General features: G+C 37.7%; 1 protein-coding gene across 11 annotated transcripts in view; it reads left to right on the top strand.

Moving 5' to 3' along the window:
* Window positions 1–19,513, top strand: part of TNRC6B (trinucleotide repeat containing adaptor 6B) — a 256,919-nt gene that overhangs the window by 93,401 nt on the left and 144,005 nt on the right. For 8 of the 11 annotated variants that reach the window (XM_054506809.2, XM_054506803.2, XM_054506801.2 and 5 more), the window contains one exon: window positions 1,029–1,096. The exons of the other annotated variants lie outside the window; for them this stretch is intronic. In XM_054506809.2, coding sequence (XP_054362784.1) covers window positions 1,029–1,096 — 68 coding nt within the window. Of the gene's footprint in view, window positions 1–1,028; window positions 1,097–19,513 lie in introns of those variants that run through there. 11 annotated transcript variants of the gene reach the window in all.

The raw sequence follows: 19,513 nt of genomic DNA, 5'->3' as shown, positions 1-19,513 counted from the left end.
GCTTCTCCCCTGACTCTCCCCTGTCTCATGCTTTCTCTCTCTCTCTCATTCTCTCTCTTGCAAATAAATACAATCTTAAAAAAATAATAAAAATAAAAACTATATGTACGCACATACACGTCTAAATACACGTGCATATATACAGTTTTAGAATGTGTATATTTGAACATTATATAATGAAATTATACTGTGTGTGTGTTCTTTTGTGATTTGCATTTTCACCCAGTATTGTGTTTTTGTAACTCATCTAGGTTGCAATGTGTAGCTATAGTTCATTCATTTTCATATAGTATAGTATTCTGTTGTCTGAAAACACCGTAGTATATTTATTTATTTTACTATTGATGGATGTTTGTTCTGGTTTTTTTTCTGTTAAAAATAATGCTACAAAAATATTTTTATGTATGTGTAAAAGTTTCTCTAGAAGTGCAACCACTAGTTTGTACAGTAAATACATAGTCAAATGTACCAGATAGTGGTAAACTTTTGAAAAGTAGTTGTACCAATTTTTCTTCCCACCAGGAGTAGATGAGCGTTGCTATTACTCTGTACCCTTGCCAACACTTGGTATCGCCCAATTTTTTAATTTTAGCTAACCTGGTAGTTGTGAAATGGTATCTCTTTGTGGTTTTAATTTGCATTTTCCTGGTTGACATGAGATTAAATATCTTTTCATTTGTGCATCCTCTTCAGTAAAATTCCTACTTGGCTATTTTGTAAAATTTTCTGGTACATTGTCTTTTTCTCATTGATTCATAGCACTTCTTTATTATATTCTAGATGTTAATTTTTTGTTACAAGTATGTGAGTTGCAAGTCAACACGTTTCCTTTTCTGTTCCACGAATCTAGTCACTCAAGGAGAGATGCCTTGAGCAAACCTGGAGATTGAGAGGCACTGGCCCAGGCTTCTGGACCAGGCAATAGAGTGCAGTGGCCATGTGGTTCTGCACAGGGCAGGCCCTGGAACTTTGAGTGAGTTTCATCTTAGTTACTGACTACTGCTGACCTGTGGTGCTTGCCTTTGCAGGTGGAACAGGAGGATTTTGTAATGGAAGGGCATGGCAAGACTCCACCTCCTGGTGAAGAAAGCAAACAGTGAGTCACAGTTTATTTAAAAAGGGTCCTACTACAGATCTTCAGAAGTACTTTGGTTAAACATGCTGAGAGCCTGTTTGCAGAGGATGTATACGTTGGGCACATTGTGGAACTCACCAGTTGCTTTGGTGGCTGTTAATGCATTGCTTCTGTTTATAGACAGACTAACTGGAGGGGCAAGAAAGTTGGCTTTGTAGTTTTTCAGACTTGGCTAATCAAAATTTATGTTACACTTTAGCAAAGGCTTTAAGGCTCAGGATGTTCCAAATTGAACTAATTCAGTCTGGTTGATTTCCAAAGAAAGTTTAAGGTGGTATATCCTTTTCTTAGCTATGTCTTTATGAAATGCACTAAATGAATAGATTGTTTCCCTGCATTCCAAGTGTGAATTTATTTGAATAGTACTTCTTGAAATTCTATTTAGTTATTTATACTTCTGTTTTCTGTTTAAATAACAATTTGTTTCCCTAAAGGAACGGGAGTCATAAATAATATAACTTAGCCAACATTCTGAATAATTCAAGATCTCTCCCCTGACTTCTTAAAGAGTGATCAGTTTTAAATCTGAAATTGGGAGTCCTTGGAGTAGCTTATTGGTGACCGTGAGCAGATTCTTCTCCTCCCTTTGCCATAGAACTTGAAAAATTGTGTTGAAGAGAAGACTGGTGTTTCATATGCCCTTTTAAAGGAAGCATAGTAAAGGCTGACCTGAAGTATTGACATAACTTCTTTTATTCAGACAGTAGCCTCCTAAGCTAAATGGGACAGCAATTCGTGGAATTTACTGAAAATCTGTAGAAAGAAACTCCTCTCTCTCATCTTTTTTTCCCCTAGAAAATAGTTTAATTTTGGTCTGTCTTAGGAAAATGATGTCTCCACAACCCTTAGGAATGAATTATGCAGAATATGCTGTGCTCCCCCAAGGCCAGGTTCATTAAAGGAGAATGTTTGTCTTGTATTTGTTGTGAATGGAAACCAGGATATTTTCACAGCTGGTTTAATTTGCTAACCAGGCAGTTTTAAAAATAGCTTACAGTATAAATCCTAACTTTGCTGTATTCTGTCAAACGTACTTATATTCTACATGGGCTCATGGAATCATTTCATCTTTAGCAAAGTAGAATGCCAAACACTGAGTCCCAGTGGAATTACAGAAACAGTTCAGGTATTTCTCCCCATCCTCTTGCCCACTCCCCCAACCCCACACTCTGGTCAAAGGTCTTGTAATATAAAAATTATAGCTCCTATTTGATGAGGGTTTTCTGTGCACAAGGTACTTTGCTTAGATGCTGTGAGTGTTATTTCCATTCATGACAGTGTACCGTTTTACTCAAGAGATTGTGGTAGGTAACTTGTCCATGGGAATGCAGCTTGAAATGGGAGTTAGGATGTGAACCTGGATCTTTCTGACATAAAGGTGTTTTATACTATCTCCTGAACACAAATCCTTTGCCAGCCTTCGGAGCTGTGTTCCCAAAAAGTACTATGGTTAGCAAAACCATGCCAGTGTTAAGATCAAAGTCTCATGGATAAGAGGGAGTTGGGAGAAGCAATGAAAATGACATTAAGCCTATTTTTAAAGCACAGATGAAAGTTCTGTTCTCCAGAGGGTATCCATTTCCCAAGTAAACTAGTCTTTATCTTTAAAAACCTGCTCCAGTAACCCCTACCCAGTATCAGCCTCTTTAGGTATTCAGAAGGCATCACTGGGGCAGATTCTCCCACAAGTTTTGTGTTATACAAATGGTGTTCTTTTAGAGAGCTTCAGACAGCCCCGTGGACTTGTGTTGTGTCCTTAACTTGTTTTGTTTTCATGAGTCTCATACTGCCTTTCACAGATGAATCCTGTTTTGTTTTGTTTCTGGTTTTGTTTTGTTTTTCTTCGTGAGCCTGCTCTGCTGTCATATATTGAAATGGTAAAGCAGAAATGACTCTTCTTACTAGACGCTCCTCCCCTAGACCTGTCTACCTCTTCTGTGGGAGTGGGGAGCAAAGGCAATGTGTTCTTTTGGTTGAGGCAACAAAAATAAAAACATGATGGTGATGATGATGATGATGATGATGATGATTTTGTTATCTCAGAACTGCAGTTGGCAGAGGATGATTGAATCTGGTTAGTAGGATCTAGGAACTGAATACTACATTCTAGATCCTAGAAGTGTACACATTGCCAAATGACTTGTGAAATTCCCACTTATTCTTTAATTTTTTTAATTATAAAAATAACACAGTTGGCTCTTGAACTACACGGTTTTGAAATGAGCAAGTCCATTTATACATGGAATTTTTTTAAGTTTATTTATTTTTAGTAATCTCTACACCCGACATAGGGCTCGAACTCACAACTCCAAGATCAAGAGTTGCATGCTTTTCTGCCTGAGCCAGACAAATATGGAACAGTGCTGTAAATGTACTTTCTTTTTCTTATGATTTTAAAGCATTTTCTTCACTAAATTCTACTCTTGAAACCAATATTACACTTTGGTTTTTGTTTGTTTGTTTTTGTTTTTTTTTAAGTAGGCTCCACACACAGCATGGAGCCCAATGCGGGGCTTGAACTCACAACCCTGAGATCAGGAGATGGAAACTTAACTTATTGAGCCACCCAAGTGCCCCTACACTATATATGTTAACTAACTAAAATTTAAATAAAAACTCGAAACAAAACAAAAAATAAAATAAAACATTTTCGGGGCACCTGGGTGGCTCAATTGGTTAAGTGTCTGCCTTCAGCTCAGGTCATGAACCCCAGGTCCTGGGATTGAGCCCCACATCAGGCTCCCTGATCAGCAAGGAGCCTGCTTCTCCCTCTCCATCTGCCGCTCCCCTTGCTTGTGCTCTCTTGCTCTCTCTGTGTCAGATAAATATATGAAATCTTTAAAAATCAATCAATCAATAAAACATTTTCTTTTCTCTAGCATACTTTATTGTAAGAATACACTTCATATAACTGTATGATCTGTATAAACTGTATAATCATATAATCATATAACTATAATCATATAATTCACATAACGTACAAAATAGGTGTTAATTGACTATGTTATCAGTAAGGTTTCCAATCAACAGTAGGCTATTCATATTAAGCTTTGGGGGAGTCAGAAATAATTAGCAGATTTTCAACTGTGTGGGGGAGTCAGCACCCCAACCCCCATGTTGTTCAAGGGGCAACTGTACATGCTTATCATAAAACATTCAAATGGTATATATAGATAGAGAAATAAAAATGAGACTCTTCTTTTACCCTTCTTCCCCTCCTAATCTTTGTAAACACTTTCTGTATATTTTGTTTTATTTTATATATATATATATATATATATATATATATATATATATATATATACACACACATATATTTTTTTTTAATTAAGTAGGCTCCACACCCAATGTGGGGCTGGAACTCAAAACCCTGAGATCAAGAGTTGCATACTCTACCATCTGAGCCAGCCAGGCACCCCATTTTCTGTATATCTTTTTTTTAAGACTTATTTATTTATTTGACAAAGAGAGACACAGCGAGAGAGGAAACACAAGCAGGGGGAGTGGGAGAGGGAGAAGCAGGCTTTCCGTGGAGCAGGGAGCCTGATGCGGGGCTCGATCCTAGGAGTCTGGGATCACGATGTGAGTCGAAGGCAGATGCTTAATGACTGAGCCACCCAGAGGCCCCTATTTTCTGTATATATTAAAACAACTAAATAGAGGGGTTTTTTGGGCGACTGGGTGGCTCAGTTGGTTGGGCGACTGCCTTCAGCTCAGGTCATGATCCTGGAGTCCCTGGATCGAGTCCCGCATCGGGCTCCCTGCTCCGCGGGGAGCCTGCTTCTCCCTCTGACCCTAGCCCTTCTCATGTGCTCTCTCTCATTCTCTCTCTCTCAAATAAATAAATAAAAATCTTTAAAAATAAAAAAAAATAAAAAAATAAAAAAAAATAGAGGGGTTTTTTCCCAGCATAATTCTTCTATCACTTGCTTTTTTAATTTGGCATCTTTCATAGCCTATTTCATTCTCTTAAACATCTGCACGACATTCTGTTGAATGGATGGACTATAATCATTCTTCTCCAGTAGATATTTTGGTGGTCTCTACTTCTATGATTATTATAAATAATATTTTATTGAACATCCTTATTCTTATATCTTTATTCACAGGTGTATTTCTGTAGAATAAATTTCTAGAGATGAAGCTCTTGTTTCATGGGATGGTTTTTTGTTTGTTTGTTTGTTTGTTTGTTTTTGCATGGAGGTAGCTGCTAGCAAATTGCCTTCTAAAGAAGTTATACCCATGATGCCTTCCATCAACAGTGTATGAGAATGCCCATTTCTCCTCACCTTTGATGACAATAAAATTATTTATCCTTAAATTTTTGCCACTCTAATAATTTATTGTGTCTTATTTATTTATTTAAGATTATTTATTTATTTATTTATTTAACAGATAGAGAGAGAGCACAAGTAGGCAGAGCGGCAGACAGAGGGACAGGGGGAAGCAGGCTTCCTGCCGAGCAGGGAGCCCGATGTGGGGCTCGATCTCAGGACCCTGGGATCATGACCTGAGCCAAAGGCAGCCGCTTAACCAACTGAGCCACCCAGGCACCCCTGTTGTTGTTTTATTAAAGTAATCTCTGCACCCAACGTGGGGCTTGAACTCACAACCCCAACATCAAAAGTTGTGTGTTCACTCACTGAGCTAGCCAAGCACCCCTAATATTTTATTGTTTTTAATTTGCACTTTTCTGCCTACTAATGAGATGGGGTTTTTTGTTAGTTTATTGGCCATAGATTTTTAAGTTTTATGTATCACTTTTGTTAGTTTATTGGCCATAGATTTTTAAGTTTTATGTATCACTTATTTGCATATTATTCCCATTTTTCTATTGGATTGTTTGTTTTGATAGCTTTGTAGGAGCCCTTTATAAAATATAAATATTAACCTTTGTGTTTTGAGATGTTTTAAATATTTTCTCCCTATCTTTATCTTTTAGCATTGGGGTATCTTTCATACTAATAAACTTAAAACATTTTTATGTGGTAAAATCAGTCAGCCTTTATAGCTTCTGTATTTTGTCCTTGCTGAGAGAAGTTGTCCCTACCCTAATGTAATAAAATACCTCAGTTTTCCTGCTTTATTTTTTACCTTTACATCTTTACAAATAATTGTTTTTAAGATTTTATTTATTTATTTCAGAGAGAGAAAGCATGTGCATGAGCGGAGCGGGGGGAAGGGTTGGGGCAGAGGCAGAGGTAGAGGCAGACTCCCCACTGAGCAGGGAGCCCAGTGCGGGGCTTAATCCTAGGACCCCGGGATCATGACCTGAGCAGGAGGCAGACGCTTAACCAACTGAGCCACTGAGGCGCCCCTTTACCTTTACATCTTAATTGAACTGGTACTCATTTTTGTGTATGATATGAGGCAGAGATCTAAATTTTTTTCCAAAATGATTATCAAAAAGGCTGTCATTCACTGATCTCAGTTTGTATGAACAGCCTATTTCATTTATGGAGGCAGATGGAACACAGGGATAATAGAACGTCAAGGTCATGGAGCAAATTCTTGTAAGGATTAGGACTAAAATTATTTTTATTAGCTGATCTATGCCACTTTCCTTGCTTCATCATTTAACATTTTTACCATAAGTGCTAGAAGCTTTGAAAAAATTATTTTATTTCCATGATGTTTATTTCAGTGGAACTAAGTTCTATAAACAGGCAGGTTAGGGTAGCTATGCATATAGAAAACCCTCTTAAAAAATAATTGACTTTTGACATTGAGAAATATCTGTGCTAAACTGTTAATATTTAGATGTACTGAATTCTGATGTATGTGTGAATAAGATTTGATAGAGTGTATAGCTTTAAACACTTTGTGTATATATATTGTTTCAATATTGTTGCTTTTTAATGAGGTTTATGAACTATTAGTATATCTAATATAATCATTTTTCTGAGGATGTTTACTTTACGAGCTACTGTGACAAATCAAACAAGCTAAGTTTATTGCCATATAATTACTAATTAAACTCACACAGCATTAATCACATAATGTGTTCAACACAGGGGTAAATATAAAACTATAACAGCTTTTCAAAAAGCAGCATAAGTAGATAGTTGCTCATAGATTTGACTATGCTTATTGAAATCTCATATTATATAAAATGTTTCTACCCAAGACAGGCTCTTGATTTGGTTTTATTTATGAGACAAGTGATGGTCTAGATGTTTGTAGGCAGATTACATGTTGTAAATTATTTGCAGCCAAATACCAGTTTGGGTGCACAAAACAAGAGTTAGGGGCACTGACCCCCCCCCACAGTCAAAAATCCACATGTAACTCTTGACTCCCCAAAAACTTAACTACTAATAGCCTACTATTAACTGGAAACCTTACTGATAACATATACAGTTGACACCTATTTTGTATGTTATATATATTCTGTGCTATATTCTTACAATAAAATAAGTTAGAGAAAAAATGTTTTAAAATCATAAGGAAGAGAAAGTACATTTACAGCACTGTGTTGTACTTACTGAAAAAAACCTGCATTTAAGTGGACCTACACAGTTCAGACCTGTGTTATTCAAGGGTCAACTGTATTAATGAGTTTGGTTTCTTTTTAATTTCTTTTTTTAAATTTACAAACAAGTCTAAGCTTTAAATCTCCATGCTTAAATTGACTCATATTCTCAAAAGATATTTGCCTTTAACGTACGAGAGTGATTCAATTTTTCTAGTAAATCTTTGTTAATTGAATTTTCTTGAATCTTTTGGTTCATTTTATGAAAATTCAGCATTAAAAACAAATCTCTCGGGGCGCCTGGGTGGCTAAGTCGTTAAGCTTCTGCCCAGGGTCCTGGGATTGAGCCCCGGGCTCCCGGCTCAGCAGGAAGCCTGCTTCTCCTTCTCCCACTCCCCCTACTTGTGTTCCCTCTCTTGCTGTGTCTCTGTGAGATAAATAAATAAAATCTTTAAAAAAAACAAAACAATTGGGGCGCCTGGGTGGCTCCGTTGTTAAGCGTCTGCCTTCGGCTCAGGTCATGATCCCAGGGTCCTGGGATCGAGCCCCGCATTGGGCTCCCTGCTCCGCGGGAAGCCTGCTTCTCCCTCTCCCACTCCGCCTGCTTGTGTTCCCTCTCTTGCTGTCTCTCTCTCTGTCAAATAAATAAATAAAATCTTTAAATAAATAAATAAATAAATAAACAAACAAAACAACAATAACAGATCTCTTAAAGTGGGATCTCAAAGACATATTTGCACACCCATGTTCACTGCAGCGTTATTCATAACAGCCAAGCGGTGGAGCAACCTAAATGTCCATGGACAGATGAGTGGATAAAGAAAATGTATATACACACAATGGAATATTATGAAGCCTTAACAATAAGGAAATCCTGTCATATGCTATAATCTAGATGAACGTGAAGGGCATTATGCTAAGCAAAATAGGCCAGTCACAAAAGGACAAATGCTGTATGATTCCACTCACATGAAGTATCTGATGTTAAAAATCATAAAAGCAGAAAGTGGAAAAGTGAAGATTGCCAAGGGCTCTGGGGAGGGAGGAGGGAATCAGTGTTCAATGGGTATAGAGTTTCAGTTTTACAAGATTAAAAAGTTCTAGAGATCTGTTGCAAAACAATGAGAATGTACTTAACACTACTGAGCTTTACACTTAAAAATGGTTAAGATGGTAAATTTAATTTTATGTGTTTTTACCACAATAAAAAAAAAGTTAGCAACCAAATTTAAATGTACTTTTTTTTTTTTTAAGATTTTATTTATTTATATGACAGAGAGACATAGTGAGAGAGGGAACACAAGCAGGGGGAGTGGGAGAGGAAGAAGCAAGCTTCCCGCCTAGCAGGGAGCCCGATGCGGGACTCGATCCCAGGACCCTGGGATCATGACCTGAGCCAAAGACAGACGCTTAACGACTGAGCCACCCAGGTGTCCCTAAATGTACTTTAAATGCAAAATGCAGCCTGGATTTCAAAGACTTAGTACCCCCCAAAAATGTAAAATTAATAACTTACATTGATTTTATGTTGAAATGATAATCTTTTATATGTGTTATATTAAATAAAGCATACATATTAAAATTTTTTAAAATCTCATTTTATAATGTGTTACATAGAAAGTATCCCCTTTTTAAGATTGTTGGTAGAATTTATTATACCAGTTCCTGTATTTCAACACCCTTGGGGTGCCATCTTTGATTTCCCTTTTTTAAGGGAGAATCTATTCAGAGCTTGCATGGGAGACCCATATGGAAATCAAAGTGTTGAAGATAATTTTATATTGATTTGGAGGGAAGAATGTAATTTATGGCATCAACATTGCTCTTTATACGCTAGTGTGGTTTAATATGGCTTTGTGCTTGAGGTGTTATCTTTTAAATGTCTTAATTCTGATGTCTTGATTAAATTCTCTTCTTACTAATTACATTCTTCCCAACTTAAATGTCTAGATATAAAATGCCCTTTTAATTTTTCTGAATTATTAATTATGCAGACCTTTCATTAATTCTAACAGCTTGTCCTTACCTTATCTTTATTTCTGTTCCTACTCTAACTCATTAACTTACAGTTCTATCTTCCTCAGATTCATCTTACACTGCAGTGCAACTTTTAAAAGTTTATTCTTCCCAGGGGCGCCTGGGTGGCTCAGTCGACTGTTAAGTGTCTGCCTTCGGCTCAGGTCATGATCCCAGGGCCCTGGAATCGAGCCCCGCATTGGGCTCCCTGCTCGGCGGGAAGCCTGCTTCTCCCTCTCCCACTCCCCCCTGCTTGTGTTCCTGTTCTCACTGTCTCTCTCTCTGTCAAATAAATAAATAAAATCTTAAAAAAAAAAAAAAAAGCTTATTCTTCCTCAGTCTCTACACTAAGGATTCCTTTTATTAGGATATTTCTTGTTTCATATTTAACCACCAAATTTAACATTAAGTTCTTTCACAGCCATTCTTTTGGGTGCTTGTTTAAAAAAATGGGGCAGCTCTATAGTATTTCCTAAATACACACACACACACACAGGAAAAAAAAGTATTTCCAAGTCACTTATACATAATTATCTTCAAAACACAAACTTTGGTATTTGGCCATAGGAAAGAGGTGTTTTTATTTTAACATTTTCTGTGTTCTACCATCAGTTTTCACCAGTTTTTTTTTTCTTTAAACCATTAAAATAAGTACATGTTGAAATAAACTTACTAAGAAGTACCAAACTGAACTCTATGTAAACTCAATCATTATTACACAGCAGTAAGCTGGACATCAGAAGAATAGTTGGATTTCTATATAATCTTCTTAGATTGTTTTTAAGAGAAAGGAAATAAGTTTTATTTTCAAGTTAATGGTATTTTGAAAATGCCACAAAGAGGTTCAATAGATGATAGTTTTGCTTATGGAATTTTTGCTGCTGGGAATTTTAGTATAACCATAAACATTTTGTATTAGGTCTTTGGGAAACTGTCCATTGCTAATAAATTTTGTAATTTGCATTGAAGTGACTGAAAAAAATTAATTCTCTGAAAACATCTTTTTTTTTCCCAAGAGTCTCAGAATCATACATAATAAGTTCTGAATTCTATTTCATGAGGTTTTTCTTGGATGTCTGGCCATGGGTTAATTACAATAAGAGTAACTTCAGGAGCTATGTGTTTCATAGTTGAAAATGTGGGTTGCTACTACTTACAGGTTCGAGTGGTGACTTTAACCAACAGTGAATAGGGTAGGTCATGCAGCTCTTAGAAAACTGTTGTTAATTTTATAATAGTCTTAATAATTTAGCTTATATTTTGCTTGTGGGCAAAATAACTGCCTTTATGGAAAAACGTTACTTGAAAGGCAAGATGTATTTGTCCGGTTCCTTGAAATTGGTGTTTTAAGGCTTCTTTTTTGGAGATGTTATTATTATCATGCAGTTATAAAATGTTTTGAAATATTTGAAATAGCGATTATAGGTAAAGAACTACAAGTTCAGCTGCAAGAATCTCCAGGGGTGTCATGAAGAGAAACTAGTGTTTATTTCCCCAAAATGTTATGATCACTAGAGGGTGTGAAGACAAGCTCTGCCCTGAGCACTTACTTGGCCTGGGTTTCCCTTTCAGCTGGGAATGTCTGTGCCTTGAAGTTCGGGCTGAAGGAGAGGTGAAGAGCGTGATAGGAGGCACACCATGGCAGGCAGGTTAAGGCTTTTTGCTAGATCTCCAGCTGTGCAAGGACAGAGACCTTTGTCACCTTGGTTACTGCCAATGGCACATAGAAAATATCAATAAGGGGCGCCTGGGTGGCTCAGTTGGTTAAGCGACTGCCTTCGGATCAGGTCATGATCCTGGAGTCCCTGGATTGAGTCCCGCATCGGGCTCCCTGCTCGTCAGGGAGTCTGCTTCTCCCTCTGACCCTCCCCCTTCTCATGTGCTCTCTCATTCCCTCTCTCTGTCAAATAAATAAATAAAATCTTAAAAAAAAAAAGAAAATGTCAATAAGTATACTATATTGAATGAATGAAGATGTCTGAGTGCTAAGAATCCCTGTTCTACACTCACTTTGAAAATCTGGGGTGGAGTTATTAAAAATCCTAACCCTAGAATATTTTATTTTTTATTAGCAGAAGGGAAGGGAATTGATAACGTATCATGTTTGACTTTATAGTCAATGCTTTCTTAAATATATTCCAACAGACCTGATTTTGTCACTGTTCTTTAAGCATTTCTACCTATAAGCCAGTTGTTGATTATTGTTTGTTTAGCAGAAGATGCCTTTCTATCCAAGTCTGAACTTTTTCTTTGCTTCTGGGGGCCTCCATTAAGTGGCCTTTAGCCTACCTATGAATATTTTTTCTATTGTTTAAAGGATCTTGGGGTGCCTGGGTGGCTCAGATGGCTGAGCATCTGCCTTTGGCTCAGATCAAGATCCCGGGGTCCTGGGATCGATTCCCGCGTCGGGCTCCTGGCTCAGCGGGGATCCTACTTCTCTCTCTCCCTCTGCTTCTCTCCCTGCTCATGCTCTCTCTCTCTCTCTCTCTCTGTATCTCTGTGTCTCAAATGAATAAATAAAATCTTAAAAAAAAAATTAAGGATCTTGGGGAGCCTGCCGGCTCAGTTGGTTAGAGCATGTGACTCTTGATCTTGGGGTCATGAGTTCAAGCCCCATATTGGGCATAGAGTTTAGTTAAAAAAAAACACTAATTAATTAGCTAATTAATTAATTAAAGGATCATTCTGCAGCCATCCAGTGGCTCTCCATAAGGCCTTCCATGCACACTCTCCATAGGGCCTTCCATGCACGTCTCATTTCCTTCTCCACTATATGCCTTTGTTCAGGCGAAGAGACCCTTCTTTTTGACCAGGAGTGAATCTAGGTTTCGTGGGAATGCTCTTTAAGAGCATTAATTTCAAATACAAGTTGTACAGAAGTGAACATTTATTTACAATGAGGAAAGAAATCACAAAAATGGCAACGTTGAAGTTGACAAATACAAAATTCAGAAAAATAGCAATAATATTTGTATTCACTGCTTAACACATCACTGTGAAACTTTTTTCTCTACGTTTTTTGGCTGTATAGTCGTTGTTGCCCTTTCATGTTATAACAATTCTGTGATATTTTCTAAAGAGAGAATAGAAAAGTAATTCATTGTGTATTATAGCATGGTTGATCAGAATATGGTTTTTCAAATTGACAGATTAGCAAAGTTCCTTTCAGCCTCACAACTTGTTATGAGTAAAATTATATAAATTTTTAAGATTGTTATCAACTTTGGGAAAATCTCTATCAAGTATCCTTTATATTGCAAGGCTTCATTTTTTTCTTGTACACTGGCTACTTTGAAATACTCTTTGAATTGACACATTTACATCATGATATGATCTGGTCCTGCACATTTCTGTCATGATACAGAGTAAGTTGGCCCAGTCACATCTTTGTATACAAGGATGGTTAACAATAACTTGACCATACAGACATGACTGAGAACCACATGAATATATTCCACTAATCTCAAAATGAATATATCACCAATTTAACTTTCTTTTTGCAGATTCCTAAAATGCCTGCAGCCACTCTAACTCTACTGACAGCGGGAATCATGCTGGGGGAAAGTTAAGATGGAAAGAGGCTGTGGTTTTAACAGTATGGGTTAAGAGTGATGAAAATACCTTGTCTTTGCACACTTTATAAAAATAATCGGTCATTTAGAACAAAGAGTAGTCACACTTCCTAATTTCAAAATCTATTACAAAGTTACAGTAATCAAAACAGTGTGGTACTGGCATAATGACAGTCAAATAGACCATTGGAATAGAATAGAAAGCCAGAAATAAACACTCCCATGTAAGGTCAAGTGATCTTTGACAAGGGTGCCAAGACCATTCAGTGGGGAATGAAGGAGAGAGTCTTTTCAACAAATAGCGTTGGGAACACTGGGTACCCCCTTGCAAAAGAATGAGGGTGGCCCCTTGTCTCATACCAAAAACAAAAATTAACTCAAGATGAATTATTAAAGACCTAAGCTTTAAAACCTAAAACTATAAAACTCTTTGAAGAAAACACAGGAGAAAAGCTTCATGACATTGGACTTGGCAGGGATTTCTTGGATGTGACACCAAAAGTATAGCAAAAATAGACAAATGAGACTACATCAAATTTTTAAAATTTTGTGCATCAAAAGACACAATCCATATAGTGAAAAGGCAACCTACAGATGGGAGAAAATATTTGCGAGTCATGTATCTGTTAAGGGGTTAATATCCAGAATATGTAGAGAACTACAACTCAACAACAAAAAATCAAATAACCTGGTTAAAAAATGGGCAAAGGGCTTGAATAGACATTTCTCCAAGAATATATAAATGGCCAGTAAGCATATGAAAAGACACTCATCATCACTAATCATCAAAGAAATGCAAATCAAAACCATAATGAGATACTACTTTGCATACATTAGGATAACTACTATCAAAACCAAAATAAAACCCCCAAAAACCAAAACCCAAAACAAAAACACCAAAAACAGAAAATAACAAGTGTTGGCAAAGATGTGGAGAAATTGAAACCTTTGCATGCTGTTGATGGGATTATAAAATGACATAACTGCTATGGAAGACAGTATGGAGATTCCTCAAAAAATTAAAAATAGAACTATCACATGATCCAGCAATCCCCCTTCTGGGTATGTATCCAAAAGAATTGAACTGTTTGCATACACATCTTCAAAGAAGCACTCATCACAGTAGCCAGGAGGCAGAAGCAACCCAAGGGTCCATCGGTGGATGAATGGATAAACAAAAGGTGGTATATACATACCGTGGAGTATTAGCCATGAAAAAGAAGGAAATCCTGTCACATGCTACAGTGTGGATGAACCTTGAGAATATTATGTTAAGTGAAATAAGCTAGTCACGAAAAGACAAGTACTGGATGATTCCACTTAAATGAGGTATCTAAAGTAGTCAAATTTATATAGATAGAAAATAATAGTGGTTATCAGGGACCGGGGGAAGGAAAGAGGGAATTTGTTTAATGGGCATAGAATTTCAGATTTGCAAGATAAAATACCTCTAGAGATCTGAAGATCTGTTTCACAACAACGTGAATATACTTAACACTATTGAACTGTACAACTGGCTAAGATGGTAAATTTTATGATAGGTGTATTTTACCACAATTAAAAAAAGAAAAGAGGGCGCCTGGGTGGCTCAGTTGGTTAAGCGACTGCCTTCGGCTCAGGTCATGATCCTGGAGTCCCGGGATCGAGTCCCACATCGGGCTCCCTGCTCAGCAGGGGGTCTGCTTCTCCCTCTGCCCTCTTCCCTCTCGTGCTCTCTGTCTCTCTCTCTCTCTCAAATAAATAAATAAAATCTTTAAAAATAAATAAAGAAAAGAAAAGAAAAGAAAGAAAAAACACATTGCAACAGAAAAAAGCAGAGAGATCATTTGGGCCAGGACCCCTCCTAGGGCTTTGGGAGACCCCATGAAAGTGGGGGGTCTTGCAGCTTCAGCTTCCTTAGCTTCACTCTGAGCATCTGTTTTGACCCTTCTGGTCCTGTGCTTCCTTTGAAGTCCAGTTCCACGGGCCTGTAGCGCTTCTGTTTTCTAACTCCTATGTCTCCTAGGCTAGAACCATACAGTTAACAATTTATCTTACACTTTCTTGTTGACTATCCTGTGTACATGTTTTATCTTCTTCCAGTTAGAGGTTTTTAAGTGTTACTTCTTTTGCACCCTGTAAATACTTCGGTTCGTACTGTTCATCCATTTATATGTACATACATACATATCCAATTTATTCCTTTGCTTATTTGTTTGGCCCTTCATCCAGCAAACATCAATTGAATTCCTTCTATGTACTTGATCCAGAAGTAAAAGCCACATAGCCTGCCATTAAGAGTCTCAGAGTTTAGAAGGGGAAGTACAAAGTAAATGGGTGACAACAGCAATAGGGCATGAAGGTGCTACCCATGAGGTGTGTCCGGGAGCCAGGAAGCACACCAGACTCAACCTGGAGTATCAAGGAATTCTTCCTCTAAATTGCAAATTCGATTTTTGAGGTTTGGTTCTAAAGAATTTGAGAATTTTTTTAATGTTCCCTAAAATTAGGTCTGCTAGCATTTTAATTTCTAAATGTAGTAAGAGTATAAATGCTAACATTCTGTTTTCCAGCTAGAATCCAAATATTGGGATTCTAGTTGCGTTGGAGACTCCAGTGTAGCTTTGGCTACTGTTTCCACCTTCTCGTTTGGTTGGGTTTAAGAATCCTGAAAAACTTAGTTCTTACATTTATATTGTTTCTTGTCGGCCTTCATCGTTGCCAACATTTGATAGTACTGGAAGTTGATAAACTTAGAAAAGTCTTTACCTTTTTCATGTTCTGTCCATGGCAAACTCCTACTCATTCTTTAGACTCTGTTCAAAATCTCATATCCTCTGTGAAATCTTTTTTGACTCTACCAGCAGTTATTTCTTTGTATTCCTATGGCATAACTGTCTTATATCTCTGTTCTTTAATTATGGCACATACCATGCTATTTTTTAGGGGGGAGGGCAGAGGAAGAGGGAAAGAGAGAATCTCAAGCAGGCTTCACTCCAAGTGCGGAGCCCAATGCGGGGCTCCATCTCACGACCCTGAGAGCATGACCTGAGCCAAAATCATGAGTCGGACGCTTAACCAACTGATCCATCCAAGCACCCCTACCATACTATATTTTAATTATGCCTCTGTCCTTGAGGGTGTTAAAAATCATCTTTGTATACTCCAGGGCCTGGTTTTAGTACAGAATATAATATATGGTGGATGCTTTAAAATTTGTATAAAAACCAAAAAGGTGTTTGACTGAATGAATGAATGGTGAGTCCAGAATTTGGAGTCCTATTTTTAAAAGAGCTGATTGGCCTTACTGTATTTCATGGTCACAGATTTTATTCGTAACAACAACCATTTATCTCATGATAGAATCACTTGTATCTTTTATTTTTTTAATTTTTAAAAAAATTTTTTTAAAGAGTTTATTTATTTATTTGACAGAGAGACACAGCAAGAGAGGGAACACAAGCAGGGGAAGTGGGAGAGGGAGAAGCAGGCTTCCCGCGGAGCAGGGAACCCGATGCAGGGCTCAATCCCAGGACCCTGAGATCATGACCTGAGGCGAAGGCAGCTGCTTAACAACTGAGCCACCCAGGCGCCCCTCACTTGTACCTTTTAAATATATTTTATACCTTTCTCCACCTCTCCCACCTCCACCTGGTCCCTCCCTCACCTAGATGGCCACAGTTGCCTTCCAGTTTGTCTCTCTGCTTCTGCTCTTGGTCCTTTATAGTGTATTCTCCATGTACGAGCCAGAATGAGCTTTTGAAAACATAAATCTGATCCTGTCTCTCCTAAAATGGTGGTAAGAGTTCCATGGGTCCTAGAAATACATACTTGGGGAGGGTTTGGAGACTTTGCCCCACTTTATAGGAAATCCATTAAAAGGTACCCACATCCCATATTAAACATGTGGTTTTATTTATTTTTGCTATCACGTTTTTAAAGAATTTTAATAATTTTGCTACTGAAGTGTTTTGGCTACAAATAACTGATTCAATTTATAATTACCTGAGATTTTTAACAGTTAGCATTTTTAGGAATTTTTGTAAAGTGAGAGTTGTTTTCAAATGTAACAAAATTTTTATAAATCCTAAATTTAACAGTGAATGAAATTCCTGGGTTTGGGGCACCTGGGTGGCTCAGTCAGTTAAGCATCTGACTCTTGATCCTGGCTCAGGTCTTGATCTCAGGGTCATGAGATCAGGCCCTGAGTTAGGCTCCATGCTGGGCATGGAGCCTTCTTAAAAAGAAAAAGGAAAAGAAAACCCTGGGTTGTTATATTTTGAGGACATTTAAGCATTTATTAATTTTTATGGTTATAATTTTCTTTTTGTATTTTTGACTTGTAAATATATTTTCTCAGGTCCTAAATATTTTCTTAGGCCCCTGACAAGCTAGTAGACTCTAGTCATTAAGTGGAAAATGAGTAATGGATAAAATAGTGCCATTCAGTCTCCTGCTTTAAAATTCTTCTTCTCTTTATAGAAGAATTAGAGAATTTTTTAAAGAATTCTTTAAAATAGTGTCTGGAACTATTCTTAGAAGAAAATCCTTACTGTGGCCTGCAAGACCCAGTATGATCTGGCCCCTCCTACCTCCTCAGGTTCATCTCACATCTTTCTCCCCTGCTCACCTGTCCTAGCCTCCTGATCTTCCCTCTTTTTCTCTCTCTCTTTTTTTTTTTTGAACTCAAGCGGGTTGCTTTTCAACTTAGCTTAAATGTCCCGCCTGAGATAAGCATTCCCTAACCACCTTATCTAAAGTGAGCCTCCCTCAGTTATTCTGTATGCCATCAAATACTTTAAATTTCCTTATCGGTGATTTCCTTCTCCCATAAGGCTGTTGGCTCCACATGGACAGGAACCCTTCTGGTATGGCTCACTAACTCAACTAGCATAGAGTCAGACACACAGAAAGCATTTAGCACATACTTGCTGAACAAATGAAGTTATGTTAATAGATTTTGTAATTTAACCATCCTTGCATTGTTGGTATAAACCCTCCATGGTCATAGTGAACTATTCTCTTAAAACTGCTGAATTCTATTTGTTGATATTTTACTTAGGATTTTTATATTTGTCTTCACAAGTGAAGATTGATCTATAGTTTTATTTTTTGTACCGTCTCAGTCCAGATGGATATCAGGAATATGTTAGGCACATAGAAGAAATTAGGAAGCTTTCCCTTCTGTCTCCATAAGTTTGGGAACAGTAGGGATGACATGGAATTTATCTGTTTGATAGAAGTTTGGTAGAATTGGGGCGCCTGGGTGGCTCAGTCGTTGGGCATCTGCCTTCAGCTCAGGTCATGATTCCAGGGTCCTGGGATCGAGTCCCGCATTGGGCTCGGCGGGAAGCCTGCTTCTCCCTCCCCCACTCCCCCTGCTTGTGTTCCCTCTCTCGCTGTATCTCTCTCTGTCAAATAAATAAAAATCTTTAAAAAAAAAAAAGAAGAAGTTTGGGAGAATTCACCCAGAAAACCATTTGTGCCTGATGTAGTTTTAGTGGCTACTTCTTCGAATATCTTACAGATTTCTGCTGTGAGTTTTTATTGTTATTTTCATAATTTTTCTTGAGTTGATTTTAGTCATTTTTCTTTTCCTTGACTGTCCTCCATTTTATTTAATCTTCAAGTTTATTGATGTGAAGTTATGTGTTATTCTCTTACAATTTACAAAAAATACTCTCTGGGGCACCTGGGTGGCTCAGTTGGTTAAGCGTCCAACTCTTGATTTCAGCTCAGGTCATGATCTTGGGGTCGTGAGACTGAGCCCCATTTCAGGCTCCACACTCAGCAGGGAGTCTGCGTCTCTCTCTCCTTCTCTCTGCCCCTCCCCCTGCTCATGCGCATGCTCCTCTCTCTAAAATAAATAAATCTTTTTTTTTTTTTAAAGATTTTATTTATTTATTTGAGAGAGAGAGACTGAGAGAGAGAGCACATGAGAGGGGGCAGGGTTGGGAGGGTCAGAGGGAGAAGCAGACTCCCCGCCGAGCAGGGAGCCCGATGCGGGACTCGATCCCGGGACTCCAGGATCATGACCTGAGCCGAAGGCAGTCACTTAACCAACTGAGCCACCCAGGCGCCCTAAAATAAATAAATCTTAAAAAGAAAAATACTCTCCAAATCTGTAGTTATAATGCCCTCTTTCTGAGCCCTAATGTTAATTTACCACTTCTCTCTCTCTCTTTTTAAATTTGATCAGATTTTCTGAAGGATTATCTACCTATATTTTTTAGAGCAAAAAAGTGTTGGTTTGATTCAGTCTACTCTTCTTTGACTATTGCTTTATGTTTATGCTTTTATCATTATAAATTTTATCATTATAAATTTCATTTTAGTGTG

The sequence above is a fragment of the Mirounga angustirostris genome, unplaced genomic scaffold, assembly GCF_029215605.1.
Source record: "Mirounga angustirostris isolate CCGP_5_RB_7025 unplaced genomic scaffold, mMirAng1.0.hap1 SCAF_5, whole genome shotgun sequence".
In the NCBI taxonomy this organism is placed as follows: domain Eukaryota; kingdom Metazoa; phylum Chordata; class Mammalia; order Carnivora; family Phocidae; genus Mirounga; species Mirounga angustirostris.
The sequence above is the reverse complement of the archived record's forward strand: the minus strand, read 5'-3'. Positions and strand labels throughout refer to the sequence as shown.